We start from the raw sequence: 16,655 nt of genomic DNA, 5'->3' as shown, positions 1-16,655 counted from the left end.
GTAACTCTTCTCATTGTTTGTTCTCTTTTTCTGTGACTTACTTTGCACATGAAGATATTTCAGGCTTGAGTCTGGATACAATAGATCTGGTAGATCTTAGAGTTCTCTGAGAATGCTGCACTTTTCTCTCCTTTCTCTACTCCTCTGCACAAGACTGTACAATATCCTGAGTTGGAAGGCACCCACAAGGATCACTTAAAGTCCAACTCTGAGGCAAGGTGTTTTCTCCTGGAAAGGCATGTCCCAGGTACAGGTAAGGAGAATTTCAGGATGGGCAAGGGGGGGAGCACTGGCAAGGCTGCAGTACAGTACACAACCTGGTTGTGACTCTGTGCTGTGACAAACCGTGGGGCAGAGAGAGGATGCTGTGGGGAGACATCCAAAGGGAAGTGGGACCATCCCATATTTTTGCAACAAATTACAGGTTGTGGCATGCTTTCTTAAATGTGCAAATGATTGAGGGAGATGGGTTTACCCCTCCAAGTCACACAGTAATTTCTTAATAGCAACTGGTGATGTGTATAGGGAATACATGACTGTATGTCACTCTCTTCTCATCCCTGAGCACAGCTGGGAAGAGGGAATATTCTAGCAGGGCATGTGGAGAAGTCTGAAAGGGAGGCTGTAGGGTGTTCCTGTAGGCACAGGGTGAACACTGCTTGTTTTGGTGCCATCTGGGAAGGCAGTCATCCTCTCGCATCGCTCCTGCAGTTTACCTTGTCTTCTGCCCCTGCACAATGAATAAACTGAGCTGTTTCATTTCGGAGAGGGCAGAGAGAGGAAGATGAGCAATTTGAAGGTATGCTGGAGCAATGAAATGTGCCTTATCCGGAAGAGCAAGGCCAGGCATGCAAGTTATGTCATTCTGTCACAAGGGAGGGTCTGGGCTGTGAAAAGCAGCTAAAAATTGTGTCTGTGCATCTAGAAGAATCATGACAGCTGAATGGCCCAATGGGTGTTATCCAGATGAATGACATTTCTTCCTTCGTTCTCGCCCAGCGTCATTTTTGCCTGTCTAGTTGCTGAGTGGGTGATAACAGTGGTATCAGACATGAAAATAAGCATCTGAGTATAAAAGGGGAAAGATGAATTGATTCTTACTCTGATAGTCGTAGCAGATGACTTTAGAAGAGACCAGAACAAGAAAAGGTGAGATGTGCTGCATTGTGTAAGCAGGGAAAACTGGCATGATCAGAAATCTCATGTTCAGCAAGGCAGTATGGAAGCAAATCTGCCCTGAAATGTATTATAGCTGCATTTTACTAGAATGTTGCCTTTGAAAGCTTAATTTAAAAGGTGGCATTGTAAAAGGTTTTGTTATGTTGCTAAAAAGAGTGAACAAAGTGCACTGAAAGGCAAAAAAAAGATATTAACTGATGTGGGAGACAAATATAGAAGTGTCAGGCAAAGCACATGCAAAAACACCAGCTTGGTTTTAAACTATGGTTTGGTAGAGAAATACAGTTTTGTGTTTAATGGGAGCAAGAAATAACTAATGCTCTCTGTCCTAAGTTCATAAAATTGATGGAAGTGGAGAAGGGGTCTCCCCTCAATGTAAGCACAACGAGAAATAGACATATCTATTAGATATGTCTATTAGAATGTGAATATCTGACATGTATGAGATTATGGGAGTGGGACTTTCACTGACTGGGCAGTGAGACTCCTCCAGTACAAGTACTATACAGAATGAGCCAAAATAACTAAGTATGTACACTATATTATGGCAAAAATCTTTGTTATTTGTAGAAAACAACTTTACATCAGAAAAGGAAAATATCTTAGTAATGTGTTTTGTTATCTGGAAGAATTTGGAGGCAAAAAAGACACGGAAAGAAAGAAGAGAGTGAGCAGCTGATATATTTTTGTTGGGGAAAGGATTGCTTAAATAAAACTTTGCTTATGATTGCAATCAGATATGGGGTTTATAACAGGCCTTTGCATATTCAGTACACTGAGCAGCCACTCCCTGCATAATCCTCAGAGTATGGCTGGGAGGTAGGAGGGTTTGCTATTACCCCAACTGCACAGATGACCCTCAGACAGGCAGAAACTGCTGCAAAGAGCTAGAATACAGAATTGGAAATTCTGCTGGATGGGGCCATTCTTGGTTGCCCTAAAAAGATGCCAAAACCAGTTACAATCTAAGTCTTCTGTAGAGACTCCTTCTATTGAATGACTGCAGTGGGGCACTGTAGGAAGGAGAGTCCCCGGTATCCAAATGTGTGTTCCCCTTCCAGCCTGGATTATGTTACTGGTGATAACAGCTATCCTTTGCCCCACTAGCTTGAAATTTCTAGTGACTGCACCCATGTTTAACTGCTCATAAGCCCTAGCCGTGAGGAGAGGCAAGACTTAAAACAGCAGTGTGCATCTTTGCCACCTTCTGTTAGGACAAGTACAGGAATAGCCAAAGGTTTGGAATGCTGGGGTATTCCCCATGTTTGCATCAAAAACAGCAATGCTGCTTGTCCTGCTGTGGGGATAGCTGTAATTGCACTTTCACTGGCACAAGTGGAAGAGGTGAGGTGCTTGCTTCAGTAATAGGCCGCAAAGATCTGTGCTGAAAGCTGGGTTCCTCAGGTGCATCAGTCTGGCAGAGGTTAGACCAAATTTTCCGTACAGGAACATGTTTGGGGAGAGGACTCCAAGAAGGAGAGCTCTGGCTCTTCGCTCTTTCTTGGGCATGATCTGCTGACAATCCCACCTCTTCCCCTTTCAGGCTCTCTGTTGCTCTTAGCTTTCCCAAATCACAGTGGTCACACCACATCATACCCTTTGCTGTCACATCCAGTGATTTTTTTTTTTAAACAGAGCAAAACAGTTTGCCCCATCCCAAGTCCAATGAACTCCTTTAGATGACTGAAGGAACTCTGCTGCATCTCATTGACCTTGGCAGAGATGAGGCATTTGTGTGTTTATTTATGCCCTGCTGATCAAAGCGTGTTGCAGGTAATGGGAAGGTGAAGGAGCCAAGTCTCTGATTTCATTTGCCTGGTGCTTATAGCTTCCTGGGGGAAGTATCTCATGGATGGGAAGGTACGCACCAGTCCAGTTAGAATATGCCATGCAAGCCTGTGTAGGGCGGGGGACGAGAGGACTTGGCATTTCTCAGAGCTTTCGTTTTGTGACCATGTCATAAAAAAGGTGAAGGAAATTTTATCGGCTTGACTTTACACTGTTATTCACAGGCCACTGTTAAGTTGCCTCGTCCTCTGATTTCTCATTGCCACACTGAATTCAGGAGCTTGGGGTGAATTTGAGACACACAGACCTTATTTTATTCCGAAGCATTGCCGTCTGATAGGGTAGGACCTGGGAGGGGAAAGAGAGAAGTGGTGTTACATGCCACAGGGCTGAGCAAAAGGAAGCCATGGGCCAGTGAAGAAGAGAGAGAGTTGATGTCTTCAGAGACTCCCAAAGGGTAATCTTAGGATCCTGATTGCTCAGCTAATAACTGAAGATCATGAAGCCAGCAAGGAGTGCAGTGTTGGAGAATCTGGAAGGGTGGTGGTGGGAAACGGACTGTGCCCCCTCATTCATATGCAGAAAAATGAAAATAGAGGGAGGAAGGATAAAAATATCTCTAGTTTTCCTTATGCATTGAAACTTGTTTAATTATTAAAATGGGAAAAATATTTTAATTAATGCATCAAAGATGTTAGTAATATTTCTGAGCTGGTATAAAATTAATGCTTTAAATTAATCCACACTTGGAGGTGTACTGCTCTACCTTTTTCTTTTTTTTTTTTAATTTTTATAATATGCTGTGTTAATGACAGTATTAGGAACTAATGCCACATCTTACCTACAACATCTATGGGCTATAATTACTACTATAAACTTTGAAATAAGGTAGTACTAATTGGTAAAGCTGGTTATAAAAGGCATTTTCTAAGACAGATGTATATCCATAACAGCATTTAAACCCCTGATTTATGCAACTTTTCACAGCTTGATCTGAAAGACAAGGTCACAAGAGTGTCTTCCCTTCCCCTTCCCCTTCCCTTCCCGGAACTTCCCTTTGGATTATTTCCCTTTTAAATTTTGCAGGTTATTTGAGATTTCCAGGGCTTTTTCTGAGGATCTCCTACATGTTGTTACTTGTTTTCAGAATTGGTCACAAGGGCTGTCTCCTAATTGACTACTCTTCCATGCAACATCCCCTCAGAGCCAGCCCTTTCCTATGGGAAGGAGGCTGGCTGTGGGTTCACCGGAGTGTCACAGTCAGTGGCAATAAGGAGACAAGGAAACATAAAACCAAAAAAACAATCACTCATTTGGAAATGGTTGTGGATCCATTTAGAATATCCTGCTTCCCCTGGTGCCCGCTTCTCACCTGAGAGGGCAGCAGACATGTTCCTAGCAGAGGGCCAGGACTGAGTGTGTAAAACCCCCCTGCTCTGCTGCTGCTGGTGTGTGTGGGCTGCCAAGGGAACACCTGGCTCTGTGTGTGGAGTGCTTGGCAGTCACACACGGAGAGACACCTATGCTGGAGCGGCAGGGACTGGCCTGTGGATCCTGGGTGTGGTTTAACCAGAACATAGGGCTAAGTCCATGTTTCTGCTTTCCTCCTCCTGCTTTGCTGCCCAGTCCTGTGTTCTTATCCTCTCATGCAGCTTGTACAGGTGCTCTGGGGTCCCAGCACATGGAGGACATGGGCCTGCTGGATGGAGGACTTCTGCTATGAAGACATGCTGAGGGAATTGGGATTGTTCAGCCTGGAGAAGAGAAGGCTTTGGGGTGATCTCATTGTGGCCTTCCAGTGCCTGAACGGAGCCCACAGGAAAGATGGAGAGAGACTCTTGATAAGGGCCTGGAGTGACAGGACAAGGTGGGATGGCTTCAAAGTGGCAGTAGGTTTAGTTGGGGTATTAGGAAGAAATTCTTCCCTGTGAGGGTAGTGATGCCCTGGCACAGGGTGCCCAGAGAAGCTGTGGCTGCCCCATCCCTGGCAATGTTCCAGGCCAGGCTGGATGGGGCTGGAAGATGGAAGGTGTCCCTGCCCATGGCAGAGGGTGGGAATGAGATGGGTTTTAAAGACTCCTCCTACCCAAACCACTCTCTGATTCCATATATAACTACTGCAGGGAGCTGTCAGATTTACCTTTATTACTTATCTTTTCTCCTGTGTCATACCTTTATGGCTGCTCACATCACTCTGCTCCAGGGTTGTTGTTTCTTTTGGCTCGACAACTCCCTGGGATGGCTCATGCATGGTCATGTGTGCGCTGGCACGAGGAAGATGTTGGCAGAAACCTGGATGCATAGTAAATTGGTCTGTTCTGGATTTCAGGTGTTGTGGATTTTCAGGGTTCCATGTCAGGTCTTAATGGAGATTTATTAAGATCAAGGTGGCATTGGATAGTTTGTACAGTCAGCAGCAGAAGGAATTGAGGAAACTCTTCTTTTCCTTTTTTCCTTTTTTTTTTTTTTAAGGAATGGAGTATAAATAAATGAACTTTGCAGGATATCTGCAAATACCTAAATTTGGCCTGACAAATTTGATATTTCATCTTTGTTAACCCAGTTATATCACAGTGTATTTCACTGCCCTTTTTTTAGTTTCTGGTAGCTCATGTAACTCATTGCATCAGGCCTAAATAGTCTACATTGTCATGAGTCCCAACCTTTGAAAAACAGGGATCAGGCAGAGAGGGAATGGGGAGTTGCCCTTCCTCTCCTTAGTTACAAATTAAGTTTTAGGATTAAGAAATTAAGATGAACTCAGACAGTGAGATTTAATTGTTGAGTCATACTTAGTTTTTCTGGCCTTTCCCATACCCATTAAAGGCTATACATCCATTTTTTCTTAATTGTAAGCCAAAACTCTCACATAACCACATGATTCTAGGAAGTGGGACTGTATGAGAAACAGAAAATGTGGTGTGCACAATAAAGACTTGCATGGCCAACTCTGCCAGTTGGCCGTACAAGTCTTAGACCGTGAGGAACAACGAGTTTTCCATGTGTTCACATTAGTACCTTCCTATTCAGCAACCACACAATTCCTGTGGCTTTGGGTGTTTTTCCACAAGGGAGAGGGAAGGGGTCCCTGCTGTTGCTTTCCCACATTTACATTTTACATTTCTTATAACATTTTATTTATATTTAATACTTTTTGCTTCCAGTACCAAACTTGTCTCGTGGTAGCTTCTTCAATCTAAAGACACCAGTTAAATTTCCAAGAAAAAAATGGTTTGTTCCCTGAGAAGCTGGGTTAGGGGAGGGTTGTACCAAAACCTGTTTTTCCCACATACATCCCTACATCTCTTTTGGATGAATTTTTTTTTTTCTTTAGCTACAGTTTTCAGTACAAAACTCTATCACTCCTACAGTATTGCCAAGTATTTTTGTGATTTGGTTGTGATACAAATCCCATAACTTTTAAAAATAAATCTCATTGCTGGAGTCATAAGGTAATTAAAACTGATATGGGGAGCTAAGGCTGAAAACATGAATTCTGAGGGCACAACACAAGGATAAATGTGTGGTTTTGTTGTTGTGATTGCTATCTCATGGGATTCTGAATCCAACAATTTTTTATTGTTCTCTCCAATTGATGGTACAATATTAAAGCCAGAGAATGACAGTTTTCTGCTGTTGTTACGGCTGATGATACTGTACTATCACTTCCATGGAAAGTGCAGTTTTATGGGTATTTTACCATTTTTTTAGTTGCATAGGATGTGCTTTACCTATTGATAAAAAAGCAGGATTTTGCCAGTATATTTATGGCTGGTTATATATCAATGTTTAGCTTGTCAGTCATCCCACATTACTAAAATGTTCCAGCTTTATTTTCTGTGGGACTCTGACAGCTACCAGAAATCTGACAATTTTCCAGGTGGTAATTGATCTGGCTGTGAAAGAGGTTATATTACCTGTTTGCATCAGACAGGATAACTTTGAAGGGCCTCTCTGCAGGGCAGGACAGTTTGTCCCAGTTCAGTTTGCTGAATGTTGTTCATTCTTACCTGCCTGTAGCTTAACTGTGCTCAGAACGGGTACAGGTTACACAAATGGCTCCACTGTGAAGGCTGGGCAAGGCCAAGATTTCAAGTGTGTTTCCAGGTCCTTTGATGTCTTAAGGGCATATGCATCTGTCAGAATGGTTTGGTGCAAATATGAGCCTTCTTTAAACTGCGACTCAAAAACAGCAGTGTGGGATTCTGACTCACACATCCATAGTGTAGTGAGAGACTGAGATTTCTGCCTCTAACTGGAGAATCTGTCCCATGAAAGTCTTGAATCATCTTGCTCAAAGAGGAACTGAGAACTCCTGGGGTTCATGGCAGACATGCCATCTAGGAATGTGTACAGCATGCTGCTAGCAGCCACCTCTGCATAAAATGTCATGGGGAAGGTAATTTGGGAAGTTCTTGCCTCCTTTTGTGCTCCAGATGTTTCTGTCACTTGTGTCTCCATCCCCAGAGTTTGTGGAGAGACCTGAACAGAGCAACTTGCAGTGACTCAATACATTACTTCCACTGTGGGAATTCTGCTGTTCACCGAGTAGTGTCAATTATCTTTCTACTGAGCTCTAGTAGTGAGAATCACACACTATTCTTGTTTATTCTCATATTAGAAAACTGCAGAATATCAAGGCTTACCCATTACTTTTATGAATATAAACTTAACCTCTGCTTAGAGTGAACTGGGTTTTTTGCTTTACAGGTGACCCCATTTTACCTTAAGAATGAATCACTTTTATTGCATCTCTGGGAAGTGCAATGTACAATCCAAGCCACATTCTTCACTTGCTGTTTGCCAAATGTTCAGTAGCAATTTCCAAGATGAAATAGATGAAATTGTGTTCAACCCAAAATGATGCTTCTCTGACACTTTTTTTTTGTTAGCATTAAGTATTTTAATCTACTTAAATAGCAACCAATGTAAGAAAAGTACGGAAAAGCATACTTTTTTTTCCCCTCAATTAGTGAGTCATTAGATAATTAATAGGCTCAGCGTATTTTGAGTGTGCCTATGACGAGTGAAAGCTGCGACTGGGTGTGTTGAAACTCGGGCAAACTCCCTGCACTGGTGTGACTGGGAGGTCTCACCTGTGTTTCTCAGGCTTCAGTAGCAGCTTAGATGCATTTTCCAGGAGATCAGGTGCTTTTGGCAGCTGTGTTTTGTTCTCCCCTGCCTAAGACACCTGAGGCAGCTCCTGGTTCCCAGAACATTACCAGCACCGTGTAGCACAGCAGTAGACTGTACATTATTTTGCTATTTTAGATCATATTATTTTCCTTTTAAGTCTTTTCCTTCACCAAGCTCCTTCAACTTCCATGCCCTCAAAGCTGACTCCATGTTACAGTTTTCCCCTCCTTCCTTCTTATCTCTAGCATCCTGTGTTATCTCTTCCTGAGCTCAAGAGTTTTGACCCCCCTCCTTCACCTCCCTTGATGGGTTGTACAGTGATAGAGCAGCCTGGGGTAGTGTGTGAAGATTGGTGACTGTTTTCTTGCAGGGGAGTATGTGCAGTGGGAATCTCTCACATGGACATGCAGCTGAGAAAGCCAGCCTAAGCATGGCAGGACTAGCTGAGGAAATACCAAAATTGAGGCTTGTGGCAGGGCAGGCTTTGTGTTCAGTTTCCTGGGTGTCTCACCAAACTGAAGTCCAGTGCGTGGCTTCCTGCGAGAGATGGTGCTGTCCTGCACACTGTGCTCTGGATTTTGTAAGGAGAAAGGCTGTCTCTGAGCTGATTCAAATCATAGAATGATAAGGAGTTGGAAGCGACCTTAAAGATCACCTGGTCCCAAACCCATCTGCTGTGGGCAGGGACTCCTTCCACTATCCCAGGTTGCTCAGAGCCCCATCCAACCTGCCCTGGAACACTGCCAGGGATGGGGCAGCCACAATCTTTCTGGGCAACCTGTTCCAGAAACCTCACCACCTTGACAGGAAAGAATTTCTTCCTAATATCGAACCTAAATTTCCCCTCTTTCAGCTTCTTGTGAACTGTACCCGAACTGTGTGACCAAGATGATTAAACCAAGCTGAGATAGCAGGAAAAGGCTCAGGGCAGCCTTGTTGTTTTTTGGGTGGGTGTTAGAGCCAAATACAAAACTCTTTCCTGCCTGAGCTGTAGTCCTTAAAACCAGCTTTGGCATTTCTACACCACGTTGTGGCTGCACTAGCAAGGATAAACTCAAACTAGGGACTACTTGGGAAACCCTTTGTTTCAGTGAGAGAAAGGGTGTCCTCGCTCATGCCGCTCAAACATTATCGTGAATGCCTTTCTCTTCTCACTGCCCGAAGCTCATGGCTTCAGCTGGGCCGGAGCAGCTCCATCCCCACATCACAGGGCAGGACTTTCTCTGCTGGGAGCGTGTTCACAGCAGCCTGGGCGTGTGGGCTATTCCATGGCCCACGGCAGGGGAGGCAGGATGGGGAGTGGGGCCGAGGGTGGCCGGGCGCCACCCGGCACCATGCGGGGAGGGACAAGGTGGCGGGCAGAAAGCTCCATTTCTCCCCACTTTTGGAGGAGGAAGATCTCACGGCTCCACTTGTGTGTAGCCTTACTTCCTGGCTAGCCAAAGGGCTTGTCTGTGCTTGATAGTACTTGTTATTGCTCCTTTCTTGTTTGTTGGAGGAGGTGGGGAGGGAAGGTGAGGTACTTTCTATTTAAAACCAAAAGTGTTTATCATGTCTGTCCAGGTGAATTAACCCACAGTGGAAGGAAGTATGACATTCATATTGCCTTTTGTAATCTGGGAAAGCTGTGGATGGATTGTGCCCTTATGCTTTCACTGCTGTCCTTTTCTTGCTCTTGAAGGCCACCTCCTTCACCCTTTTCCTCTCAGATTTTGTGCCTGTGACTGCAGCAGGACCAAGCACTGCCCTTCTGTTTTTGTGCTGGCATGTGGCCAGTTGCTCCCTCTCACTTGGAGGGGTTCTGTGCTCCCCGAATCACCTAAAAGCTGAGTGCATGGGAGCTGAAGTCTGGTGTTTCTAGGCCCTCTCTAGAGAAGAGCCTGAGTGTCTTTATCTCAACAGGGAACATTGGTTTACCTTGTTTCACAGACAGAGCATATGAGGGAGTGATGGCCAGCTGATCATCTGATCCAGTTAGAGATGTGAAAGATCGGTAAGCCCCAAAAGGGGAAACAGTGAATTATTTTTGAGAGTTTGTATATCCTGCCTAGTGGCAGCGGCTAGATAGGTCCTGTGCGTTGCTCTATCACATTATTGCCCCTGCTGAAAATGCTAATTGAAAGTTTGCTTTGGGTAGCTGAGCTCCTGGGGGTCTCCTGGGACCTCCTCTGATGGAGCAGACCTGCATTGGGAGTTTAACGTGACTGTGCTCCACAGGCACTCTCTTCTGGTATTTACTGGGCTCTTGTACATAGCTGCTCTGCATGTGAAGACTACAGGTGCTGTCAGTCTTGTTTTATTATTTCCCCTTCCATCTCCATGAAATCTTTATTGCAGACATGTGTCTTCTACTATGGTGTACCCAGCCTTTGACCGGGAATTTAACATTTTCCCTGGTGAAATGCATGTCCTCCCCTTGTGTGTCTGCAGAAAGTTTGCCTGCTCCTTCTCCTGCCTCACTTCTCAAAGCTCCTCTCTTGCTCTCCCTGAGGTCCGCAAAACACCTGGCAGTACTATGATAAGACAAATCTCACTTGGCAGCTTCCAGTGTTGATGTGCCGTGCACCTCCCTCTACCCTGCCTCCCAGTATCATCATGGAACTGCTCCAAATGCGGCGTTAAACTCGTCCTTTCGCCTGTCAAAATCCCTTGCAACAGAGCCATGGAGATGAAAACTAGCGTTTTGAGCTTAATAAGAGGAAATTCCGGGCTGTGTACATCTATGAAATAGCACAGTGAGCAGGAGTTCTTCCCCTGACAAAGTGTGGGCTTGAGCTTGAGCACTTTGCTATTCAGATCTTTATCCTATATTTACTAAGAGTAAACCTTTCTTAGCCAGCAGCTTATGTCTCCCTAAATAATCTCTCTGCTCTTGGGGAGCCTGTTTTCGAAGACTGTCTGTATTAGGTGTGAGAAGTAGTACTTTTCTAGGCCTGGAGCTGAGTTGACTCAGGTGGGGTAGCCAGGAGAGCCAAGAGCAGTGTAGTACAAGAGGGATCTGATGTGGAACCTTTGAAAAGACAGTTTAGCAGTATCCAGGTAGGTTAGTAGCAGCTGACAGCAGCTGGAAACTCTGTGGGAATTCCCTGAATGGACATACCTCTTTGAAACAAACAGGTTGTTAAAATTACAGCTATTACAACTACTCAGTGCTTGGGAGGAACAATCCAAATTGCTGAAAAACCCTGGTTTTGGCCTGGTTTTGTAAGAAAGACTGTATTTTCACTATAAACAAAAATTAAAGATGACATGAGAAAAAACACACAGGAAGTAGTTAGCTGATGAGTTAACTCAATTAGCTAACTCAATTGTTTTCCTAATGTTTTTTTGAATTGAGGTTGTTCAGCCTGGAGAAGGGAAGGCGCCAGGGAGACCTCATTTCAACCTTCCAGCTACATGTAAAAAGGAGCTGTCCCTATTTCTAAACACCAAGGGGTGTTTAGAAATAGGGACAGCTACTTTTTACATGGGCAGGTAGTCATAGGACAAGGGGGTTATGTTTTAAACCAAAAGAGGAGAGATTTAGATATGATACTGGGAAGAAATCCTTTCATATGAGGGTGGAAGGCTCTGGTACAGGTTGGCCAGAGAAGCTGTGGCTGCTCCATCCCTGGAAATGTTCAAGGCCGTGTTTTGCACAGGAGCTTTGAGTGACCTTGGATAGTGGAAGGTGCCCATGCCGGGGGTTGGATCTGGGTGATCTTTGATGCCACTTCCAACCCAATCCATTCTGTGATGACAATACAATTCTGTGATGAAGGTGTATAAATGCTTCAGTTCTAACTCCAGAGCATGCGCTCCTTGCCTTCAGAGCAGGTGTTTTGTTTCACTTGACGTAAGGGAAAACAGAAGCTAAACCAGCTTTCAGGCCAGGCGTGCCCTGGCCATGGAGCTAACTGGGACAATTAGTTCAGATGTAATTATGCCGTTACTGCTTTTACTTTCTGTGTGGGATCAGAGGTTGGTACTTGTGTCTACAGAGCCACTCTAGCACAAGGAAATCACCGTAGAAGAAAAGAGAGGCAGCCACAACAGTTTGTCTCTTTCTCAGGTTTTTTCCAGGTAGGGATTGTGGGTCATGGTAGAAGACAGACAGGTAAAAGTGGTGAATCAAATTCTTCTGTCCTTTTAACAGACATACCCCAAATAGGCATTCCCTAGTGCTTTGTCATGTCTGAACTTCAAATGCAATAGTGGATGGGAAATTCCATTATATCCTTTGGGAAACTGTCCAGCAATCCTGAGGTGGCTTTTTTTTTTCCTTTTCCCCTCCCTAAAAGAGTAGACTAAATGATGACGTAGTTTCTCTCTAGTCTATAGATTAGTCCACACACACCAGAGCTACTCCTCTAAACCCATGTGGTTTACAGCCTTCAAATATCTTGTGTCTTGTGTCATGTTCTAGTTACCTGTTAATCTAATGTGTATGTTCCTATGTTTTGTTAATTAATTTCTGTGATCATTTGCAGTGAATTTCAGACCCACACAGAGATCTGCAAAGAGAGCCATCAGCTCCAAAGAACAGGCAAAATCAGAGAGAACTTTTAAACTCAGCTAGAAGAGGCCAGTAGTATTTGTCCACCTTGCCCCATGAAAATCAATGGAGATTTTTGAAAATTTTCATGTTCTCTGGATGCCTTCTGGTACCCCCTTTTGGGTGTGAGATAACCAGCCATGGCCACCACTTTCCATAAGTTGCCCTGTGGCTATTGCATAGAGCTCAGCATCTCTGCTCTTCGAACAAAGTCACTTTCTGCATTTGCATGTCAAACTAAAAAGACACCAGTGGGGTTATTTTGGTATTACTCTCATCTTCAAGCTTACATGTGGTTTTGCCTATTCTCAGTCTTTGTGTTTGTTTCCCAGCTCTTATCACCCACTAGGTATGTGGTGTGTGTTTTGGTTTTTATCAGCTGCAGTAGAAGCAGTGAATTAGATCCATGTATCATTGTGAAGTAGTAACAGAAAAATTAATTTTTCTTCAGCAGGATGTGTCACTAATGGAGTCTGAAGAAACCAGTGAGAGAGGTACCACTCCCCCAGGAGCCAGCAGCATCACTGGGGAAGCCATGGCAGGAGAGTATCATGCCACTCATATAGAAGCCGAAATGAACACCAGCCCATCTAACTCTGCAAAGGTACCAGAGTTCAGCACACCCAAGGACTGCCTTGCTGCTCCAGGGAAAGCAACAGAGATGCTGGGCAGACCTTCTGACTCTATGCAGAAAGTGCCGGCAGGACTGGAACAAGGCCAAAGGGATACAGAGCCTCAAAAGGGACTCTCAGAACTGGAAGGAGAAATGCTTTTAGAGGAGGGTGGACTGGATTATTCTCTGAAACTTAGGCAATTGGAACTGGTTGACCTGGAAAGCAACCAGGGCCCTTCCTCTCACAGCAGAGTCCCGGATGAGCCAGCCCCTGGCAGCCCAGTCCTGCAGGCTGTGAAGCTCAGCACTGAGTTTCCTCAGTGCCAAGCAGAACTGGCTTTGCATGGCTTAGACCCTCAGGCCCAGGAAACAAAATCCCCTTTGGCTGATGCCATTGCCTCTCAGAGGGACACACCTAAGTGCTTTTTGGTGTGTAAAACTGTTTCAGAAGGACATTATAAGGCTGAACCCTTTCTGGGTAACATCTTGAAGGACTCTTTGCAGAAGGTTGATGCTGGTGCAGAGCAGGAGCAAAGCACCAAAACGTTGGCACCAGCACCTGATGAGCAGCCTACCTCAGAGGGAGCCGTAGAAGACACAGCTAAACCTTACACTTCTGAAGATGTTCAGGAAAGCTTAAGAGCACTCCAGGGTTTGGAAAAGAATACAGAATCTTCCTCTTTCCATCAGTTCACTTCCACCTTAATATGTGACAGCCAAATGAGTTCACTACAAGCAGAAGGAAACAACTCATCTGGTGAAACAGGGAATACCATGATGGTCAAAGACCAGGGAATGGTTCCTAAAAAGAACTCATCTGCTTCCAAATGCCTTCATCTAGAAGATGATCACAGAAAAACGGAGGGCAGACCTGCCCCTTCAGCAAAGAGTGCTTTCCAAGGAAAGAGTACTTCTAAAAGGACAGAGGAAGTGAATGCTTCACGGCATAAGGAGCCAGCTTGGGAGGAGGCAGTGTCTGGACTTCAACAAGAAGAGGAGGAGGAAGAGTGCAAAGAGCAGAATTTGCTGGAAGAAGGCAAACCTTTGGAACTCAAAGATCAGAAAAACAAGGAACAACTGCCAAGGGAAGAGCTCAGACTGGGGGAAGAGCTGAAACTAGAGGCTTTATCATCAGCTTTTGGGTCAGAGATACCTTCTGTTCCCAGGCATAATGTGGATGTGTGTGGTTTGGAGTATGCTTCCTTGTCTGAGCAAACAGTATCAGTATTTCTTCCTGGGGAACCGGTCTCTGTGGATCAGCATCCTGGTGAGGACGTGCTGCTGAAAGCTCATGTCACAGAAGCAGGTTCTGGATGTCAGCCACCTGCTGTCAGCCCTCTGTCCTCAAAAAACCAGAACCCAGGGGGGGAAATGCCATACATGTGCCATGTTTCTGACCAAGCAGAAGATCTGGAGGACTCTGGCCGCTTTTCCATCGGTGGTCAGGATATTGGAGAAGCTTACTGGGATGATAAGACACAACTGGGCAGGGAGAATGAGCACAGTGATGATCATGGAAAAGCTGTCCAGAGGTTTGATAAAAGACATGCATCACTCTGTGGAGGGCTGATAGCACCTTTTAGCACAGAGAACCCAGAGGCTCTTGTTCCAGCACACCCTTCATCTGGTATCAGTAACTTGGAGCCACGTGATCACACAGATCTTCATCCTATAACAGGAAAAGCTGAGTTTTGGGACTTCATTGCAGCTTCCCCCTCAGAGATCACCTCAGCAGTGTCACCATTTGTTCCAGAGCAGGATGGTGGCAGAATAGCCTCTGTGACCTTTGAGCACTGTCCTGGCACCAGCCTGAACAAGCTGCCAGACTCTGCAGGGAAACCACCCAAACAAGCTGCTTCCGCACAAGAGTGGAACCCAACGCCAGCAGAAACTGCTGTTGTAAGGACAGGTGCAAGGGAGGCCAAGACTTCCCATGAACTCCTTACTTCTGAGGAAAGCTATCATGAGGACCTTAGTGGCCCATCTTCTTTCTCTGTCATGTACACTAGCTCCCTTCCTCTACAAGAGGGCATTCCTGGAGATAGGAGGTCTGTGGCTTGTATTGCAGGACCTCTGGAAGTATCCCAAACACCAGGAAGGACTTCCACTCCCCTGAACCACCCAGAGACAATTCAGCAAATCTCTCCCCAAAAAAGTGCCATTATACAAGGAAAAGAAATGGCAGCAGATGTGGATCGTAAAGCACAAGTGCCTTTATTTGATGAGCCTGACTGCAGTTTATACCAAAAAGAGCCTGGATCCAGAATTTCCAGTGTCCTGAGCACCCTAACTTGGCCCTCCAAAGATGATTTTGTCCTTGCTGTGAACCAGCAAGGACAACTTCTGTCCCCTGTGTCCCACTCAAGCCTACCTCTGGGGTTTGAGCCTGATGCCAAACAGCTTCCTCATCCTCCTTCCCATATCCAAAGGCCCAGTCAAGCTCAGGCCCCTGCACTCCACGCAAATCACCTTGTTTCACCTCCAGTCCCTGAAGGTCACCAGCTGCTGGCTCCTGGACTGCACTCCAGGCCCCCCCTCAGCTGTGGGATGGATGATGGTAAGCTGGGAGTCATTCACCCTGCTCCAAGCTGTCACCTCCGGACTGCCTCCTCTGCATTTGATACCAACTCTGTGGCCTCTGCTTCCGATGGAGAAAGTCTAGCAGAGAGAGATGACCTTGTTCCAGTGAGTGGAGTGTGGGATCTTGGTGACTCAGGTCCCCATGATACAGAGACTTCTAATGACTCAGGGGTCAGTTTGCTGACCAAAAGTTTTTTGGCTCTTGGAAACGAAATGTTGGTTGGCTGCTCTGACACCAGCCCTGAAACAGCAGATCATGACATGGATATAGAGAGTGGAAAATCCTCACCTGACCACCCTTCTTGGCCCTCATTGGAAGGCCTGATAACATCCCCAGACTCCAAAAGCAGAGAGTCTGCACAGCTCCTTCCAATGCTTGCATTCACCAATCCTATTCACTTCCTCCAGCTCAGCCCTCCATCACTGCTGACCACCAGAACAACCTGCCACGACAAGGAGCTGCGATGGCAGCAGCCCACAGGTAGCTTTGGTGGGGACACAAAGAACATCCAGGCTCCACTGGCAGTCACAGAGAAAACAGAAGGTGAGAGGAGAGTCGGGCAAAGGCTGGAAGAAGGAGAACACCAGCCAAAGGAAGAAAAGGCCAAACATGCAACCTTGGAAAAATCATCAAGTTGGCCAGACAAAAAAACTATCGGGGTAGCTATGCAGGACCCAGCAGGCAATCAAGAAAGTCCAATAAAAAGCCGAGTAAAAACCAAGGACTGGCACCGTCAGGGCCTGAAGAGGATGTCAGTACCACCAGACATCTTGCAGCGTGAGTCCTCTCTTCCATTTCCCTTCCTTCTTCCCCCCTCCAACTTA

General features: G+C 45.5%; 1 protein-coding gene across 1 annotated transcript in view; it reads left to right on the top strand.

Moving 5' to 3' along the window:
• The window catches only part of ARHGEF5 (Rho guanine nucleotide exchange factor 5), a 36,796-nt gene that overhangs the window by 5,673 nt on the left and 14,468 nt on the right, over positions 1–16,655 (top strand). The window contains exon 2 of the mRNA XM_058804933.1: positions 13,089–16,608. Within this exon, the coding sequence (XP_058660916.1) occupies positions 13,104–16,608 (3,505 nt within the window). The 5' untranslated portion in view covers positions 13,089–13,103. The remainder of the gene's footprint in view (positions 1–13,088; positions 16,609–16,655) is intronic.

Source organism: Ammospiza caudacuta, chromosome 5, assembly GCF_027887145.1.
Source record: "Ammospiza caudacuta isolate bAmmCau1 chromosome 5, bAmmCau1.pri, whole genome shotgun sequence".
Lineage (NCBI taxonomy): Eukaryota > Metazoa > Chordata > Aves > Passeriformes > Passerellidae > Ammospiza > Ammospiza caudacuta.
The sequence above is the reverse complement of the archived record's forward strand: the minus strand, read 5'-3'. Positions and strand labels throughout refer to the sequence as shown.